The 20,152-nt window shown below is 37.3% G+C and overlaps 1 protein-coding gene across 1 annotated transcript; it reads right to left on the reverse strand.

The window, feature by feature from the left end:
• Positions 1-4,139: 4,139 nt before the first annotated feature.
• Positions 4,140-16,728, reverse strand: LOC110157736 (caspase-3-like). The gene is made up of 7 exons (XM_055159082.1): positions 16,624-16,728; positions 14,243-14,293; positions 13,609-13,703; positions 9,627-9,755; positions 6,197-6,372; positions 5,473-5,608; positions 4,140-4,390 (listed from the first exon to the last, which is right to left on the reverse strand). Exons 1-7 carry the CDS (start codon positions 16,668-16,670, stop codon positions 4,140-4,142), a joined length of 885 nt encoding a protein of 294 aa, XP_055015057.1. The 5' UTR covers positions 16,671-16,728.
• Positions 16,729-20,152: the final 3,424 nt, after the last annotated feature.

A 20,152-nucleotide genomic window follows, 5' to 3' on the forward strand; every position in this document is an offset into this window, starting at 1 on the left:
ACACTTAAAAAAGAATTTAAGAGTATTAAAATTGGTAAAATTTTCAAAGTTAAAAATGTTTATGTTTCTTCAAAATGTCACAGTGGTGCCAGTGTTTGGGCTTTTTGTCAAGGACCTTCAGGATTAGTTTGTAAAATGAACAGAGTGGTTTCAATGTGGTTGAGGAGGCCTGGGACCATGAGGTGATACAATAAGCTCGATGAGAGAAGATCATTGAAAGAGGTGGAATGTCATGGAAATAGAGTTCAAAATCATACTTCGGAACATTCTCCATTGAGATTGAAAGTAAGGTTTGTGGAGATGCGAGCTCACTCAGATTAAGGATGTGTTATTCTTATTTTTAAGTGATTAAAAACATCTATAATGAAACAAACATGCTTTTATTTTAGTCTGTTATTTGGTCTACTATGACTTTAAAAGATTATGTAATTTTGATTTTGTTCACACTGCAGCATTGGGCTTGCATGTTTGTGTAAATATGTTAATACTTAATACTGGACACAGAAACATATGTGCTGCTTTGTACACTGTGCACATGGCCTCACACTTATCCTGACCGGGATGGAAAGCGGGAAATTTCTTGTACAAGTCATCCTTAAATGCCTCCTTCTGAGTGCACAGAGAGCTCATTGTACAGAGAGATTTGGATATTGTTACATCTCTAATCATGAGCCTCCCACCATATCGTGAGCTTTCCCACGATATCGCAATAAAGATCGTATCATGATAATATCGTATCCTGACACTTGGATATCGTTACACCCCTACTGGAAAGTGGAGGCATCAGTGGCGCCCGTGGTGATCAGAGCACTTGGACGAGTGGCTACAGCAGATACAGGAAAATCATCAGACATCTCAGTCCAGAAAAGTGCAGTACAGGAACAACAAAGCCCGAGATGGAGGGTCTTTCAAATGCTTTTCTCTTTGGAGATATAATTGCTGAGAAAGTCCTTGTTTAGGTCATTTTTAGGTAGTACATTACATTTAATTACCTTATGGTACTTCAATTAGATTTCATTGACCTCCATTAGCTGCTATTCTTCCTGGAGAACTATGTAGCATGTTTTCAATTGTCCACACTGAAGCTCATTCTGTGTATTGTCCAGATGTACTTCTTACAATCTTAAGTGCCTCCTTTTAAATACTTATTTCCAGATACCATACATAGGAACCTATAGAAAGAAAGAATGAAATAAGTTGGGACAGTTTTACAAGGCCTTATAATAATGCATTATGAAGTGATTCCTTTTTGTAATTATTCTATTGAATTTGCACTATATGTATTTTGTGTTACTGTATGTTTATAAGATTCAATTAAAGTAGTATACTTTTTATACCTATTTTTGCTTGAAAAACTTTCTTAAATTAGGGTCCATTGTCTACATTGTCCAGATGTATTTGTTATAAACTATGATCTCTATCTATTTAAGCTTTGTTTACCATATTGCACGTAGCCTTCTAACTACGCCATGAACTACTATTTCTTTCTTTCCAACACCATGCATGTGATTCTAAATTCAGACATAAGCTAGGGTAGTTTTACACTGTACCCAGTTGTGCACTGTGAGATGATTTTTTTTTTTTTTTTTGCGTGGCCATAAAGGTTTGTTAAAGCCTGATCCTGTCAGATCTCAGAAGCTAAGCAAGACTGGGCCTGGTCAGTACTTGGATCCGGAAGACACTGGCAGTAGCTCAGTTGGTAGAGCATTCGGTTGGCTGATGTGATTCCAGCTCCCACAGATGAATGCTGTCATTGTGTCCTTGGGCAAGACACTTAACCCACCTTGCCCACAGTGTCTGCATACACTAGTGTATGAATGTGTGTGTGAATGGGTGAGTGGTTCCTTGTTGTAAAGCGCTTTTAGTGCCTTGAAGGTGGAAGGTGGAAAAGCGCTATAGAAAAATGTGACCATTTACTGGGAAAATCAGATGCCACAGTGGGGCACCAGTCATAGAAATTTTGCTTGAAAATATACTTGTTTGGGCTTTTTATCAAGGACCTTAAGGGTTAGTTTGTAAAATGAACGGAGTGGTTTCAGTATGGTTGAGGACGCCTGGGACCATGAGGTGATACAATAAGCTCGATGAGAGAAGATCATTGTGTTCATGAAAAGTTTAGAAGTGTGGAGCGTTAAATCTTTACGTATGAAACGAAAGCAATTGAGACTAGTTTTAATCTTCTTCACTAAGTATTTTGTGTGACTGATAAATCTGAAATTTTCGTCTAGAATGAGGCCAAGGCATTTAACTTCATATATAATATGGAGGACCCTGAGAGCCATGGTAAATGAACTGCAGCTTTAATTCAAGGAGTTTTTAAAGTCATACTGTGTAACCTTTTGGAGGGGGAAGTCATGGAAATAGAGTTCAAAATCATACTTTGGAACATTCTCCATTGAGATTGAAAGTAAGGTTTGTGGAGATGCGAGCTCACTCAGATTAAGGATGTGTTATTCTATTATTCTTATTTTTAAGTGATTAAAAACATCTATAATGAAACAAACATGCTTTTATTTTAGTCTGTTATTTGGCCAAAAAAGTTACATACTATGACTTTAAAAGATTATGTCATTTTGATAAGCTGATTTTGTTCACACTACAGCATTGGGTTTGCCTGTTTTTGTAAATATTTTAATACACTTTAGTCTTATTTTTTTACATTTTAAATTAAACATTACAAAAATATATAAAAGTAACATAAAAAATAACAAATATATATATATACACATACACACATATACACATATAATATAAACAAAAACAGCCCCTTTGTTTGTAAATTAAAAAGAGAGATCTAGAGTCAAACACTTTTCCTGAAGAGTTTTATTCTCTGGTAACAAAAAGAGCAGTTTCAGAGAGTCAGATCCAAACATGAACTAAATAAAAAAGACATAGTAGACATAGGCATAGACATAGGTTTAGGGCCACTCTCGTCTCCTGTTGCTTTGCCAAAATTGTTTCGCATTAAGGCATTAAACTGATCTATCTCCATGGAAACAAGCAGGTCCCAGCAGTATTATTCTTTAAAGTTCTTTAAAGTTAAATATAAGCCTAACATTTGTGTTAACATCACATTTTGCTACAAAGATTGAGCAAACAGATAAAAGCAGAGAAACAAGGAGGCCAACTGATTTGAGTTTAATATTTCATCTAAAAATAAACGTTATGAAACTTGAAAAATAATGAAAATGAATCTGGGTCCGGTCAAGTGGTAACGGAGGGAAACAGGGGCAGATTTTTTACATTCAAATGTCTCTTATTCAGAAACTAGAGGAACTATTGAAATAAGTAAAGTATCAGAATGTAGGAAAGAGTTACACTCCAACAGGGTAAAGTTAAACCTGTGATATTCTTTCAAGTTGTTGACAAAAAATTTTAAAACTCATGTCGGTAACGGAGGGAATGAAATATGCAGCACTTTTTGGGCAATAAATACAAACAGTGATAACTCTTGGTTCTCACTTACATATCCTTAACAAACTGGTTTGAATATTTGCTTCATATAGTTTTCTACCATATGGTACAAGATTAGGTTGAAAAACCTCTTACTTTTTGACTAATGACATTTTTGATTAAGAAAGGTCATGGTAACAGAGGGAAAAGTAACAGAGGGAAAATTGTGCAAACAAGTAGAAGGTGCATGATTTTACATAATTTGTCGCTTTTTTCTTCCAAATACTTTAATATTTCTTCAAAATGAAAGGAAACTATTTCTATAAAATATGTCAGTCCTTCCAAGCAAATTTTTTATCATTTTAAATACATTTTTTTTGAAAAAACATGTACCTTCATCAACAGTTCAAAGATGGAATAACACAAGATATGATGAAATACATCCATTTATTGACATGATTTGCAGGTTTTTGAAATTTGGGAAATAATTTTTGTTCCATGTTTCATACATGGTCTGTTAAAACATATGGAACTTTAGAACCAAAAATGGTACAGAAAAAAGGTCAACAGTTTCATAAACTAGAGTACATATGTATCTGTTCAATACATTTTTATATCAGATGCATTAACTTGAATTTTTGGCCTTGCTGTTTACTTCTGCTTGACATAGATCAACATGGGCCCTTTCAGTGTGAACAGAGCAGACCCAGCTAAGCTCTGGTGCTGGCTCGTGTGTGAATGGAGCTTTAATGGAGCGCAAACCTCTTAAACCGATTTGGGAAGTAGAATTCTTTGGTTAGCATGGAGGTGACGCTGGGCATTTGCTTATAACTCTCCATGTACCTCTTCCCCTCATCACAGAACATGTCTCTGTGGGCCACTATTCCATTCACTCTGGTCATGATCTGCATCAGCTCCAAGTCCTTGTGGTTCTCAATCATCTGACACACCTCATGAATGAAAAAGGACCCTCTGGGCATCATCCATGCTACAAATCCTGCACACAAGAAGGCGTTAAGAAAAATAAATTAAAGCAGAACTAAAATGTCTTTGTAAGTCAAGTAAGATGGTTAAATATGTCTTTGTTTGTTTGGGTTTTTTTTGTTTTTGTTTTGAAAGAACTCCTATTATGCTACTTTCTGATCTATGTTATAATGGTATAGGAGTTGTGTTTTGTTTAATTCACACATAAACCCTGCATATTTAGACTGAGTTCTTCTCTGGTGGTTTTAAAGGAAGTGCTCCACGGTGTTTTTAAACTCCATACACCTTCACTAGAATCATTTGGATAATTGGAATTGTTTGTCTCTACTAAACAAAGTAAAAAAAAAAAGCTGTTAACTTGAAAATTACTGCTTCAAGTTGTGTTTTGTTTCCCGAGCTGAAATTATCCAGATGATTCTAGTGAAGGTGTAAAGAGTTTAAAAACACCGTGGAGCACTTCCTGTTCTACCATGTGACATTGCAAAGGTGGTGAGGAACAGAGTGTTTTCAGTTTGAGAATAGAACTCAGCCAGTGTTAAAAGTGTGTGAATGAAACAAAACACAACTCCAGGTCTGTTTATGATGAGGAAACAACATTAGAACACAGATCAGAAAATAGTGCAACTTTAACAAATGTAAAATTATGATAAATATCTCACCAATCCACGTAACAATTAGAAAACATGAACTGTGCACTCTAAAGGTGAACTGTGTAATTTTTCTGGTGGGTCCATCACTTGCTTGAATCTATGGCGATTTTATTTTGCTTTTATTGCTTTGTTTACAATGTTTTGCAGTAAGGCATTAAACTTTTACAGGTCAGATCTATGGAGAGGCGATGCAGCTCACAGTCACAATGCCTGTTTCTCAAGGCATTTTTGAGCTATAAAACAAAGTGTAATTGACTAAATGTAAGGTAGAGATGTTTAATGTCATACTGTGGAACATTCCAGGCAAAGCAAGTGTAGATATCCATAGAAACAAGCAGGTGACAGACCCCCAACCAAAAAGTGACATTGTGCATATTATCTTGAGCACAATTTTGTTCTCTCCCCTCCTGATTTGAGACCAGTGGATGATTATAGTGTACTTTACCTGGAGAAGTGCTGTAGGCGTACAGGAAGTCAGCCTCCAGTGGGATCCTGTAGGTGATATAGTTTTCTACACCATCCACACTATCACCACCATCGACCATATCTACCCCTGCGTCTGAGTTGTTACCACGGCATGCCTTTCAAACAACAGAAATAAATGTTAAAAATAAAGTTAGTGATATATTACGATGTTGAGATGTCAAAACAGTCCTTACTATCTATTCTCATTCGCTCTATTTCTCTTTTTTTTTCGACCCCCTATATTACGCAAAACTTAATTTAATGAGCTTTAAGCCATGTTAGAATGTTGTTTGAGTAACCCTTTATTAGTCTGTCTGCATCTCCACAGCTTAAATTGCTCTGTTCCAGCTTGTGATGTCATCAAGTGGTGTGGTTTTCAAGTCTTTAACCTTTTGTTTAGTGGAGAGATTGGGCTGAAATCATTCATCCAAATGATTTTAGTGAAGGTGTCTGGAGTTTTAAAACACAATTTAGAACTTCCTGTAGACCCTATTACCATATGACATCACAAAGTGGAGTGTTTTCTGTCTGAGATCAGAACTAAATCCTAAGGGTGTCTAAATCTGCAGGGTGTGTGTTATAAATGTGTAAATGAAACAAAACACAACTCCAGGTATGTTCGTGATGAGCAAACTATGTTGGAACATAGATCAGAGAATAGTGTAATATGTTGTACCACTGTGAAGGGGAAAGGACAGACTCACATTTATGAAGAAGAGTTTTGGTTTTCCCAGGAGGCTTCGGCATTTGTGTCCTTTAAAATATTGTGTTAATGTTTCGAGTGGGACCCGTCCGTCTGTCCCAAAGACTACATCTTTTTCCCCGTGGCTCAAAATAACACAGACGAAGGACGCGCAGTTACTGTGGTCCTCCATAGACGCTGCAAAAACATCAGGTCCAAGGCATAAGAACTACAACTCATAATAACAATAAAAAAAGATTTACAGTCCCTACACACATAGTAGTGGAGCTGTTAAGGACCAAAATAGTTCACTTTTATGGTACAAGCATGAAACTATGCCAGATTACTAACACCCCCAGGACTAATAGTTCTGGATATGAAACCAAGTCTAATTTAACACTGGAACTAAATGGATGACATGAAAAAATACTGCATAACCCCTTTCTTATAGTCTAATTTGCTTAGTTATCAATTTTGTAATGCTGAACAACAGTTTTTTCTAAACTTCAAAGCATTAAGGAGGTCACATTTCCATTGAAAATGTAAGGGTTGTGTTGGTTGAAAAGTTAATAAAGTATTTTATCTTTCAAAGCCATATATATTGGGTTTTTGATAACAAAAAACATTTAAACATTTAACTGCAGATCTGTAAGTGCCATATCATATTTCATAATGATAATTAAATGCTGCATGGAAGCGAGGCTTAACTCCAAACACTGCTCAAAAAAGGCCTGGAAGGTAGGGATGTAACAATAACTGAAATATCGTGATATTGTTTTGTCCAAGTTCTCACAGTAATATAGTGGACTAGGGTGACCATATTTCCATTTGTCAAAACCAGGACACCGTGCGGGGGGTGGGGGGTGGGGCCTCGTCACTGACATCGAGCTACTCTCACCTGGCAAATCTTTTTAATGTTTTTCGGTTTCCTGGTGAGCTTTGAGGTCCCTGACACGCCCACTGGACACCGAAACATATGTGCCTGCTTTGTAAACTGTGCACATGGCCTCACACTTATTCCGACCAGGATGAAAAGCTGGGAATTTCTTGTACAAGTCATTGTTAAATGTGCATCTTGCTTGCTCCTTCAGAGTGCACAGAGAGCTACGAGAGCCACTCAATTTAATGGCCCAATGAAAGATCATGAAAACGTGGACATTTGCATCACTTTAAAAAAAAAACCCGGATGTGAAAAATGGACATGTCTGGGGAAAAATGGACATTTGGTCACCCTATTGTAGACCATCACAATATATCGAATTACAAGTCTCTTTGCTTAAATTAAGAGTTATGGTGAAGCAAGAACTAAAAAAAGACACAGGGATCTTCATAGACCATGATCCTAAGCACTTTTAAGTTTTAGTTCTTTGGATTAAGTCTTGTCAAGGCATTTTAAGAGGAAAAAGTAGCATATTAACAGTTTTGTTTGCCACAAAATATTGCAATAAATACACTGTGAGATGTATATCGTGAAAATATTGTGCAGAGAGATTTGTATATTGTTACATCCCTAATCGTGAACCTCCCACCATCTCGTGAGCTTTCCCATAATGTCGCAATATATATCGTACCGTGAGGTCCATACCGTGACAATATTTTATCGTGACACTTGGATATCGTTACACCCCTACTGGAAAGTGGAGGCATCAGTGGCGCCCGTGGTGATCAGAGCACTTGGACGAGTGGCTACAGCAGATACAGGAAAAACATCAAAAATCTCAGTCCAGAAAAGTGCAGTACAACAAAGACCGAGATGGAGGGTCCTTCAAAATGCTTTTCTCCATGTTCACGTCATTTTTAGGGAGTACATTTAATGGCCTTGTGGTACTAAAATCACTTCAATTAGATCCATTAGCTGCTATTCCTCCTGGAGACCTATGTAGCATGTTTTCAATTGACATAAAAATTTAGCTTGAAAATATACTTGCACTGGGGTTTATTGTCCAGACACTGAAGCTAATTGTCTTCATTGTCTAGATACAGTACAATCTTGAATGCCTTCTTTTAAATCTCTCTCTTTATTTCTGCCTATTCACAGTATTTATCCTTTGGTTACATATTGTCTGTAACCTTCTGAACTGTGCTATGAAAAACAATAGAAGATTATACTACTTATTTCCCAGTACCACACATATGATTCTAAATTAGACGTAAGATACATTTTTACATTATACCTGATTATTGACTTTCCCTCGTAGTTTGAGTTATCACATGCAATTCAATTAAGCTTTTTTTTTTTTCTTTTTGATTAAAAGTGTACTTTTCTGGTGGAGGGTTCATCAAAAGGAGATGTCATTCCTTTGTCTGGAATGTTTCACAGTATTAAACCTTTCTATCTTCATGGAAACCAAACCAGACCAAGTTACAGGTCAGATCTGTGGAGAGGCCACCCCGCTCACAGACAGAATGTCTGTTTTTTTAAGTATTTTTGAGCTGTAAAACTATCTGGAATTGAATGAATGTAAAGTAGAGCTGTTTAATGTGGAGCTGTGGAACATTCCAGGCAGAGCAATGACATCTCCATAGAAACAAGCAGGTGGTGGACCCTGACCAAAAAGTTATATAGGGCACCTTTATGCTTTATGCTGCATTGTCCAGATATAGAACAATCTTAAATATTTTCTTTTAATCTTTCTCTTTTTCTACTTTTTCACAAAATCTCTCCATTGTTCACCACACTGACTGCATCTTTCTCACAGTGTTACAAATAACCAATATAAGATTCCTGCTTATTTCCCAGTTCCATACATGTGAGGAGTCTGGGGTTACTCATAAGTAAGTGGAAGCATTACTGATAATTTGTGATAATTTAACATTATTTTACAAAAAAGGCGCTTTAAGCAGTAATTTACCTCCCAGCCTCGTTTCCACGTCAGCCATTTTGTGACATGTGCAGTGCTCGGCTCCAGGGTCGACTTGGGCTTGGTTCCATATCCAAAAATTTTGGTCCTAGGGATGTTAATAATCTGGCAAAATTTCATGCTTTTATCATAAAAGTGAACAATTGGGCACTTTTTTGGTCCTTAACAGCTCCACTATAAGTATTCAAAAGTGACCTATGATGCAAACATTGTCTTTTTAGGGCTTTTAACTGTATTCTAGCTCCTGTCTTACCCTGTTTTCAGTGCTACCTGTACATGCCCACGTCTCTGTACCAGTTTGGTTTTACTAATGAAAGACACATTTTGGCACAAATGATCTATCTATCTGTATCTGCATCTATCCGAAGAGGCGCATCAATTCCACACTGATGTCAGTGGCCTTGTTTCTTTTATTAAGTCGCTTTAGATGAATATTGAGATTTAAGTTGTGCAAAATATAAAATAATAACTAAATAATACATTGTTAGTCTATAATCTGGCTAAAAGATACATACTGGGGCTTTGATTTTGATGTTATATTTGTGCTAAACCAGTATATTTATATGTATTTCTTTCTAAGAGTGTTGTTACCTCTCTGCAGCGCCTGCTTCATCTGTGCTGTGGTGACGTCTCTGAACATATAGACTTTATATCCCATGTTCTCAAATGTTTCTCTCACGTGGGAAGCGTCATAATCACAGCCGTTTAGAGTGTTCATATCTGAAACAAGAGGCATGTCAGCTTTTCTGTTGTCTTTATGTCCAGCAGGGGAGAGTACAGGATTGATACTTGGCAGTGACATCGTGCTGGGGGTGTTCTTCATATATTGTATGTCCAGTGTTGGGGAGTAACAGATTACATGTACTGGAGTTACATAATCAGAGTACAAATTATGAGTAAATGTATTCAGTTACAATTTCAGTGAGTGGTAATTGGATTACAGTTACTTTGTTGAAATAAATGGATTACATGGCAGTATTTTCCTGTTTTCCCCCCCCCCCCCCCCCTTATTTTTCTGGTAATTCCACTCATTGCCGGAAACTAAACCAGGTCTAAACTAGATCTAAACCAGGACTAAACCAGGTCTAAACTAGATTTAAACTAGATCTAAACTAGATCTAAACCAGGTCTAAACCAGGTCTAAAACAGGACTAAAACCAGGTCTAAACTAGAGGTAAACCAGGTCTAAACCAAGTCTAAACTGGATCTAAACTAGATCTAAACCAGGTCTAAAACAGGTCTAAAACCAGGACTAACCCAGGACTAACCCAGGGCTAAGCCAGGTCTAAAACAGGATCTAACAGGATTTAAAAGGACTAAACCATGCTGTGCGGATGTGTCTCCTCCTCTTCTATCAATAATATTTTTAATATGGTTAAGTAAAGTCTGGGCTTTTTATTTTCTTTTAACAGACAAAACATCTTATGTGAAGATATCCTTGTCTTTGTTTCTCTACAGCAAATCAAGTAATCCAAAGTATTCAGATTACGTTACTTACCTTAAGTAATTTAATGGATTCTGTTACAAACTACATTTTGGTGTATGTAATCTGTAATCTGTAGGGGAATACTTTCTAAAAGTAACCTTCCCAACACCATGTATGTCTATGGCTGAATGTTCGGCAATTACCATCGTGACACACTGCATATATTAGCCAATACTCCTTGATATCTTTTATGATCTCACTTTAAAACTCAAGAAAACACTGAAAATGGATTTAAACCACACATTTCAACAAACAGGTGAGTCTGACTAACAGAATAAACTATTGGCTAACACTGGCTGGCTGGTTTATGTGAGATGAAGTCAGTTCTTTATGGTCAAATTGTTTTAAAATAAATCAGATTTAAGTCTAATTTGATTAACAGAGGTTCAGACAGAGCAGGGCCTACAGTTAGCATCACACTCCCAGGGAATCAATCCCACATGATATCAGCTGCAGTATCAAATAGTAGTACAGTATATAGTATAGAGAGTATAGGATGGACAGTGAATTTACAGGGTGTCCCAAAGCATTTGACATCATTTTGCAGGCAAATAATTCAAGATTTTTTATTTAATGTTTTATTTTTGTTCTGTTTTCAGGTTGAGCCGTTCACTCCCAAAGAAAAGTCATTTTGTGTCTTGGAATCTGTTCACACACACTCACCCAAGACTGTGCAGCCTTCAGTGCAAAACTTGGAAAAACTTCACCAACTGGCAAACTAATTTGGACTTGGTACCAAAAATTTAAAGATGAAGGCTGCTCATGAAGGGCAAAAGGTTCTGGTAGACCAACATTAACATCAGAAGAGAAGGTTGAGCAAGTTCGTGAAAAACTCTCGCGAAGCCATGAGAAGTCTGAAAGGAGAACAAGTTTGGAAACCCAGATTCCCAGAAATTCCCAGATTGCCAGTTGGTGAAGTTTTCCCAAATGTTGCATTGAAGCTGCACAGTCTTGGGTGAGTGTGTGTGAGCAGATTCCAATAAGCAAAATTACTTCTCTTTGGGAATGAACGGCTCAAACTGAAAACAGAACAAAAATAAAACATTAAATAAAAAAATCTCGAATTATTGGCCTGCAAAATGATGTCAAATGTTTTGGGACACCCTGTAAATTCACTGTCCATCCTATACTCTATACCAGGGGTCGACAACCCAAAATGTTCAAAGAGCCATATTGGCCCAAAAAACTAAAACCATACCTGCCTGGAGCCGCAAAAAATTAAAAGCCTTATATAAGCCTAATATGAAGGCAACATAGGCTGTCAGTATATCAGCTATAGAAGCGTACTATTAAAATGACTAAGTAGGCTACAAATACAAAATGAGCATTCATGATTACACAAACCCCTTTTGACCCTCTCATACTCAGTGCACCGTCTGTAGCCACTGAAATCAGGTGGTTAGTGTTTACTCCTTTGTCATTTAGGTCCCGTTTACACGTACACGGGTATTTTTAAAAACGGAGACATTTCCCTTCGTTTGTTTACATCGTTTACACGAAAAAGGCGAATTCGCCTCTGAAAACGAGTCTTTCTAAAAACTCTGGTTTCACGTTTGCGTGTAAACTGAGATAAACGGAGTTTTAGGAGCTGACGCGCTGAAAGTGCGACCGACGTTTACCTGTTACTATGACGACGATGATGGAAGTATTCAGAGCAGCAGTCGCATTTCTTCTGATCGTGCTTAGGAGCACTCATAAAACAGCAGCATGTAGAACTTTGTACGCAACATCAGCACGGAGCAGAAGCTCTGAGCTCGGGCAGCAGCGTAAAACATACGGGAGCAGTCAGTGTGCAGCCCCTCAAGACGGGGCTGGGGGTCCAGTGTTGGTCAGAATGTCCGGAGGCTTCGTCCTCCATGTCCTGGTTCCAGACGGGGACGAGCAAGACCAGCGTGCAAAGAACTGGGTCCGAGCGGTTCCATGTCGTCGTCTGTGCGCTGGTTCTGTGCGGGAAAAGCGAGAATGCGCTGTGGACTACAGGTCCGGGCTGCTCCGGTCCTCCGCGCTCGACCGCGGCCTGGTTCTGAGGTGGTGCAAAGCATCTGGGCAGAGGCGTGAATCCTGTTTGGTTCGTTATATGTTGTTCTGAGTGTCCGTCTGCGCACGTGTTTTTTTTTTTTTTTTTTTTTTTTTCGGAGAAAGCGCTTCTCAGGTGGAGGCACCGGACACCACTCCCCGCTTCAGCTCATCTGTTTGTTCTGCTGAAACTTTTTTCATGTGTTTGCGTTTGCACACAGCTGATGGATCAGATCCATGACCAGAGATGAACGAGGGTTTTACCCCTAAACAAACCAGATTAAAACAACAACAAAAAATTCATTCCTTTTCCATTTTCACTCATTTTTGAAAAAGCTCCAGGGAGCCACTAGGGGAGTGCTAAAGAGCCGCATGCGGCTCCGGAGCCGCCGGTCGCCGACCCCTGCTCTATACTATATACTATACTACTATTTGATACTGCAGCTGATATCATGTGGGATTCCCTGGGAGTGTGATGCTAACTGTAGGCTCTGCTCTGTCTGAACCTCTGTTAATCAAATTAGACTTTAATCTGATTTATTTTAAAACAATTTGACCATAAAGAACTGACTTCATCTCACATAAACCAGCCAGCCAGTGTTAGCCAATAGTTTATTCTGTTAGTCAGACTCACCTGTTTGTTGAAATGTGTGGTTTAAATCCATTTTCAGTGTTTTCTTGAGTTTTAAAGTGAGATCATAAAAGCTATCAAGGAGTATTGGCTAATATATGCAGTGTGTCACGATGGTAATTGCCGAAAATTCAGCCATAGACATACATAGTGTTGGGAAGGTAACTTTTAAAATGTATTCCCCTACAGATTACAGATTACATACACCAAAATGTAGTTTGTAACAGAATCCATTAAGTTACTTAAGGTGAGTAATGTAATCTGAATACTTTGGATTACTTGATTTGCTGTAGAAAAAAACATTTGAAAATAAAATCTAGATATTCTTCAGTATATTTAAAATGTGAGGTTATTTCAAAAAGAATTGCAAAAGTTAGTGGCCTGTGAAATAATGTAAAATATTTTGGGGCACCCTGTATGGTACAGAGGTGAATACTTACTTAAATATGGGTGAAAGTTGATGTTGTTGATGATCACACAGACGCCTGCACAGGGGTAGTCCATACTGTATCTGTACTGGTCCACTTTAGGAACACTGGAATTAAAATAATGCATTTTGATTATTTCTTCAAAGTGTTATTGCCCTTCTCGTCAACAGAGGTCACTAGTGCTCACTTACATTTACAGCACTTGAGTAACTTTTTGATAAAATTTTACTTTTCTAGCAACATACATTTACTCCTACTCGAGTAGTACAGTAGTCTCACTTACAGTTGCATTTTGTACATTTTCTGGTGGAGGGATATTTCTATATTTTATTTTTACTTGTACACATACAGTTACATAATTATGCCTTATTTGAGAGCGGTTGCTTGTTATCATTGCTACTTATTTAGAATTTATTATTACCATTAATATTTTTACTCTTTGTTATTATAATATACTGTGATGTGAGCTACTGTGTCCAAGTCATTTCCTTTTTGGATCAGTAAAGTCTTAGTCAGCTGAGGGCGTGGGAACTAGACTGATTTCAATCTGTATAAAAAATACAGAGAGATGTTGTTCTGGATTTACTGACAAGTCAAAACTCAAATTTACTGTAAATGAAATGCAAGTTCACATCCCAATACTTACTAGTAACATGGCCCGTCCACTGTGTCCACACCGCTCTGTTCTGCCTCAGTCCTGTAAAAGTATTGAATTCACACATTAAAAGTGCACTGTGTAACTTTTCTGGATGGTGTCCGTAACCTGTTTGTCTCCATGGTGATGTTAATTATTTGATTTGAATTGAATTGTCCACAGTATGGCATTAAACTAATCTGTCTTGTATTTATTCAATTATAAGCAGTGTTGGGAAGGTGACTTTTAAAATGTATTCCCCTACAGATTACAGATAATATACACCAAAATGTAGTTTGTAACATAATCCATTTAGGTACTTAAGGTGAGTAACATAATCTGAATACTTTGGTTTACTTGATTTGCTGTAGAACAGCAAAGACTCGAAAGACTCGGACATCTTCACATAAGATGTTTTTTTTGCTAAAAAAAAAAGAAAAGGCAGAGTCTTTAAAAATATTATTGATAGAAGACGAGGAGACACGGTCTGCACAGCATGGTTTAGTCCTGTTAAATCCTGTTTTATACCTGTTTTAGACCTGGTTTAGTCCTAGTTTAGTCCTTGTTTAGTCCTGGTTTTAGTCCTACTTTAGTTCTTGTTTCGTCCTGGCTTTAGTCCTTGTTTAGTCCTGGTTTAGACCTAGTTTAGACCTGGTTTTAGACCTGGGTAAAATATCATAAAAAACATGAATTCTTACATACTGTGGAATACTCTAGGCACATCTCCATGGAGACAAGCAGGTGACAGACACTCCACCAGAGAAATTACAGAGTGCACCTTTAACTTGGCTTGGAAAATGTCAAACAGTATTTATCATAATAAAATGTTCTAATGTTGTTTCCTTATCATAAACAGACCTGGAGTTGGGTTTTGTTTCATTCACACGTGTTTAACACACAAACCTGCAGATTTAGGCTGAGCTCTTCACTCTGTTCCACCTTGTGATGTCATGTGGTAATACAGAAAGTGCTCCAGTGTGTTTTTAAACTCCACACACCTTCACTGGAATCATTTGGATTATTTTGGCTCTGGTATTGTCGATATAGTTTCTACCAAACTAAAGTTGAACGGTAGCTGCTAACTTGAAAACTACCACTACATGACATCACAAGGTGGAAAAGAGCATTCTGAGCTTTGGAGATGTAGACAGACTAATAATAAAAGGTTACTCATGAATACAATGAAACAAAACACAACTCTGGGTTTGTTTTTGATGAGGTAACAACATTATAACAAGGCTTAAAGGCGCACTATGTAACTTTTTGGTTTGGGGTCTGTCACCTGCTTGTTATGGACAGTGTTGGGAGTAACTTGTTATAGAAACAAATTACTGTAATGCATAGCTTTTTGCTCTAACGCAGTAATGTGGCATTACAGGGAAAAAAATGTAATATTTTACTCGGTACAAATGTCAGTAACGCGCGTTACAATGCTTTTTTAACCTGGACTGAAGTGGCGAGTTTTTGTTCATACAAATTTGCTAAAATAAACGCGATATTTGCAGCGGTGAAATGCCAGAGACGCGTGCGAAAGAACCGGTGCAGAACTCCACACTCCACGGGGCGAATCATTTTGCAGACACCCTGCTCCATGGACTCAGGGTTTTCTCAGGGGCAGAACTAGATTCCAAGTTCTAGTCCAAGGTTAGTCCTGGTTTGGTCCTGGTTTAGACCTGGTTTAGACCTGGGTCAGTTCTGGTTTAGACCTGGTTTAGTCCTGGTTCAGTTCTGGTTTAGTCCTAATTTAGTCCTGGTCTAGACCTAGTTTAGACCTAGTTTAGTCCTGGTTTAGTCCTCGGTTCAGTCCTGGTTTAGACCTAGTTTAGTCCTGGTTCAGTTCTGGTTTAGTCCTGGTTCAGTCCATATATGGCACAAAAGTTCAGCATCTTCACAGTTATTTAGGTGAGAGTATCTTAAAAGTGCTGTAATAGTCGTGTAATGTTTTACATTTTAAACACAGTAATATTGTAATGTAATGAATGACTTTAAAATGACAGTAACAAGTCATAAATAACACATTACAGTTTTAAAGTCACTTGCCCAACAGTGGTTATGGATATGTTGTTACTCTGCCTGAAATGTTCCACAGTGTGACATTAAACACCTCTACTTTACATTTATTCAATCACAGGTGGTTTTACAGCTCAAAAATACTTAGAAAAACAAACATTCTGACTGTGAGCAGGTCGTCTCTCCACAAATCAGACTTGTAACTTGGTCTCCATGAAGACTGAAAGGTTTAATGTCATACTGTGAAACATTCAAGACAAAGCAATAACGTCTCCATGCAGAAAAGCATTTAACACACCCTCCACCAGAAAAGTTACAGAACGCACCCGCAAACCCACGAGGATCAATTTTACATAATATAAGAGCTTCAAGGTAAGACTTACTTTGCTGAGTCATCTGTGTCCCCATGGCTCTGCTTCTTATCAGCCATAATGATCCTGTAAAAGTATTGTAAAATTACTCCCTCTATTTAGTGCGGTAAAAATGCATTAGTGTACATCACAAGGTGGAACAGAGCATTTTGAGCTTTGTAGATGTAGACAGAAGAATAATAAAGTGTTACTCAAACAAGTGTGAATGAAACAAAACACAACTCCATATATATATATCTATATATAGATATATAGATATATATATTTTTTTAGCACAAAACAGCATTCTGACATGACTCAAATTTTCAAAAATGACAAGGAATTTTCTGTACTTACCTTTGTTGCAGTAAAGAGTTGCAAAACGTTGAAGATGAGTCTGTTTTTTTTTCTTTTCTTGTATGACTTTCAGTGCACTTGGGGGTACATTTAAGGGAAAACAGCAAAGCCAGACATGTGCTATTGACCAATCAGAGACCAGGGACGTGAACGTGGGCGTGTGCTATAAGAGTAACTATGAAGCTGATTGGATGAAAGCGTACAGTTCAGATAAGTGTTCCAGAGAAGACGATTAACCAACCTTTCTCTTTGTAGTTGAGGAGGTGAGGGCATTTTATCAAGCCATTACGTTCAAAAGGTTTAATTCTATGTGAGATAGAATTAAAATGAAGAAAGAAAAGAAAAGTAGGAGGAAAAAGTATTGTTCTGACAAGGACCTGTATTATGCTATTGCCCTGATCTATGTTATTATGTTATATATAAAGCTCCTCTCTCAAACTGAAAACACTCTGTTTCACTTTGTGATGTCACCTGGTAATACCTGAAGCGCTCCACTGTGTTTTTAAACTCCATATACCTTCACTAGAATTATTTGGATGATTTCAGCCTTGGGATTGTCAATCTCCACTGAACTAAAGGTAAAAAAGCAGCTGTTACCTTGAAAACTACCACTTCATGACATCACAAGGTAGAACAGAGAATTTAGAGGTTTGGGGATGTTGACAGACTAATAATAAAGGATTACTCAAACATATGAATGAAAAAAAAAAACACAACTCCAGGTCTGTTTTCGAGGAGGTAACAGAATTATAACATGACTTAAAGCACACAAGAGTCAATTTCAATTCAATTCAAGTTTATTTATATAGCACATTTAAAACAACTTCAGCTGACCAAAGTGCTTCATATAAAAGTCTACAATAACAACACCAAGATAACCTGACTAGCTAGTCCCATATGGAAAAAAACATGAAAAAAATATATAAGAATTTACCAGTGTCTTTGTAGTAAATCTTTATATAAGGTTAATATGTGTCATGTGTGGTTTACTCCTGAAAGTGTCCCCCGTTTGCATTTTTCTCATACAACTATATTATGAAAAACTAGTAAATTTACAGGTCATGTGAATGATAAACTACATTTTCTTTGTATGTTCCATGTAATGTTTGTATTCTTTATTTGTATGTTGTAATTAAACCTGAATCAGAAGTGGAATTTGAACCCAGGTTGCCCATGTGACAGTTCAGTACCTTACCAGTTGAGCTAACTACCTACTACCTATAGAGGGAACTATAGTAGATGTTGAGGACAGTTACAAGTACCGTGGTATCATGCAAGTAAATGGCAAGCTTGAAGAGGCAACAAGGAAAGGGGCTACAGGATTTTGCAGTGTAAAAATCTTTTCACATCATGTATGTTCACTGTGGATGAGTGCCTGCTTAACCTGTTCTTTATGGTTCCTATGTTACACAACGTATAGGACGCTATGTCATAATGTTTTTACCTCACCCAAAGCAGACCTGGAGTTGTGTTTTGTTTTATTCACGCATGTGTGAGTCACTCTTTATTGTCTGCCTACATCTGCAAAACTCAAAATGCTCTGTTCCACCTTGAAGCAGTAGTTTTCAAGTTAACAACTCTTTTTACCTTTGGCAAGACTGACAATTCCAGGGCTGAAATGATCCAAATGATTCTAGTGAAGGTGTATGGAGTTTAAAAACACGTGGAGCACACATCACATGACATCACAAGGTGGAACAAAGTGTTTTCTGTGTGAGAGAAAAACTCAGCCTAAATATGCAGGGTTTGTGCATTAAACATGTAGATATGATTGTAATGAGGAAACAGTATGCATAGGCTCTTTCAAGTCATTTAGCTTAAAGAATTTACCCTTTGGCATGTTTCCTGTGAAACGTCACATTTACATGAAGAGCAGACGTGCATTAGGTTTAAAAACACGTTTGGGCCCGTCTCAGGTTTAGGGTTGCATACAGGTGAAATTTACAGGACCCTGTGTGTGTGAGAGGGCTCTAATCTGTGCATTCTGTTGTTGTGCCATTGGGCATACAACAACAGTCCTTTCCAGAGGAAGTATAAATGTGCCTTACTTATGGAGACAAAACAAGGTCATGGCGTGAATCCTTCATTTGACAGTAAATATGGGTTAGAGGTAAAGCCATGGTTTAGGTTCAGGCTAGACAAATGGTCACTATGGTAACAATGTGGAAAGAGTAGGGGTGTAACAGTAACCAAAATATCATATCATCAAAGGTCTCTCAATAATATCGTGGACCATCACAGTATATCAGATCACAAGTTTCTTTGTTAAATTCATTGTTGTGGTGCAGTAACAGCTAAAAAAAACAAAAACAAATGGAACTACATAGACCGTGATCCTTTGCTCCATTTTGGTGCAACTTTTAAATCTTAGTTCTTTGAATTAAATCTTGTCAAGGTATTTTAAGAGGAAAAAGTAGCATATTCACAATTTTGTTAGCCTCCACAAAATATCACAACAAATATCGTACCTTGAGATGTATATTGTGAAAATATCATACCGTAAGATTTGAGTATCATTACATCCCTAGCAACGAGTGACTAATGGAAGTCCAAGGGGCAGTATAGTTTAATTTATTGGTTTATTTTAACTGGGACCCTGTATGAACACATGCATCTCATAAAACACCAGCTTTAGCAAAAGCTAGTTTCCATCTGCAGTCCCCGGGCAGGTTCACAAACAATTCAAATACATCCAAGTATCACTGCATCCTCCCTTTGTTTCATTTAAAAATATTACACTTTATATTTCCACATTAAAAATTACTCAAATATCAAGTCAGACAGCTCTGCTGCAGGGCAGCTATGACTCCAGAGAGTGGGGATTAAATGAGTAACGACTCCAGTCAAACACTATGAGCTGCTCATTTTACTGTTTTACAATACAAATTTGTATTGTAAAATGAGCAGCTCACAGTACAAATGTATGGTTCCTTCTGTGTTTGGTTGGCAGAGCCATGATTTTACATCTTCTTCAACTATATCTATCTATCTATGTCTATCTATATCTATATCTATATCTATATCTATATCTATATCTATATCTATACCTATATCTATCTATCTATACCTATATCTATCTATCTATCTATCTATCTATCTATCTATCTATCTATCTATCTATCTATCTATCTATCTATCTATATATATATATATATCTATATATCTATATATCTATAAAAAAAATAAAATAAAATGTGTTTCTCAC

The sequence above is a fragment of the Boleophthalmus pectinirostris genome, unplaced genomic scaffold (assembly GCF_026225935.1).
Source record: "Boleophthalmus pectinirostris isolate CB_2022bp ecotype Guang Dong unplaced genomic scaffold, ASM2622593v1 HiC_scaffold_23, whole genome shotgun sequence".
NCBI lineage: Eukaryota > Metazoa > Chordata > Actinopteri > Gobiiformes > Gobiidae > Boleophthalmus > Boleophthalmus pectinirostris.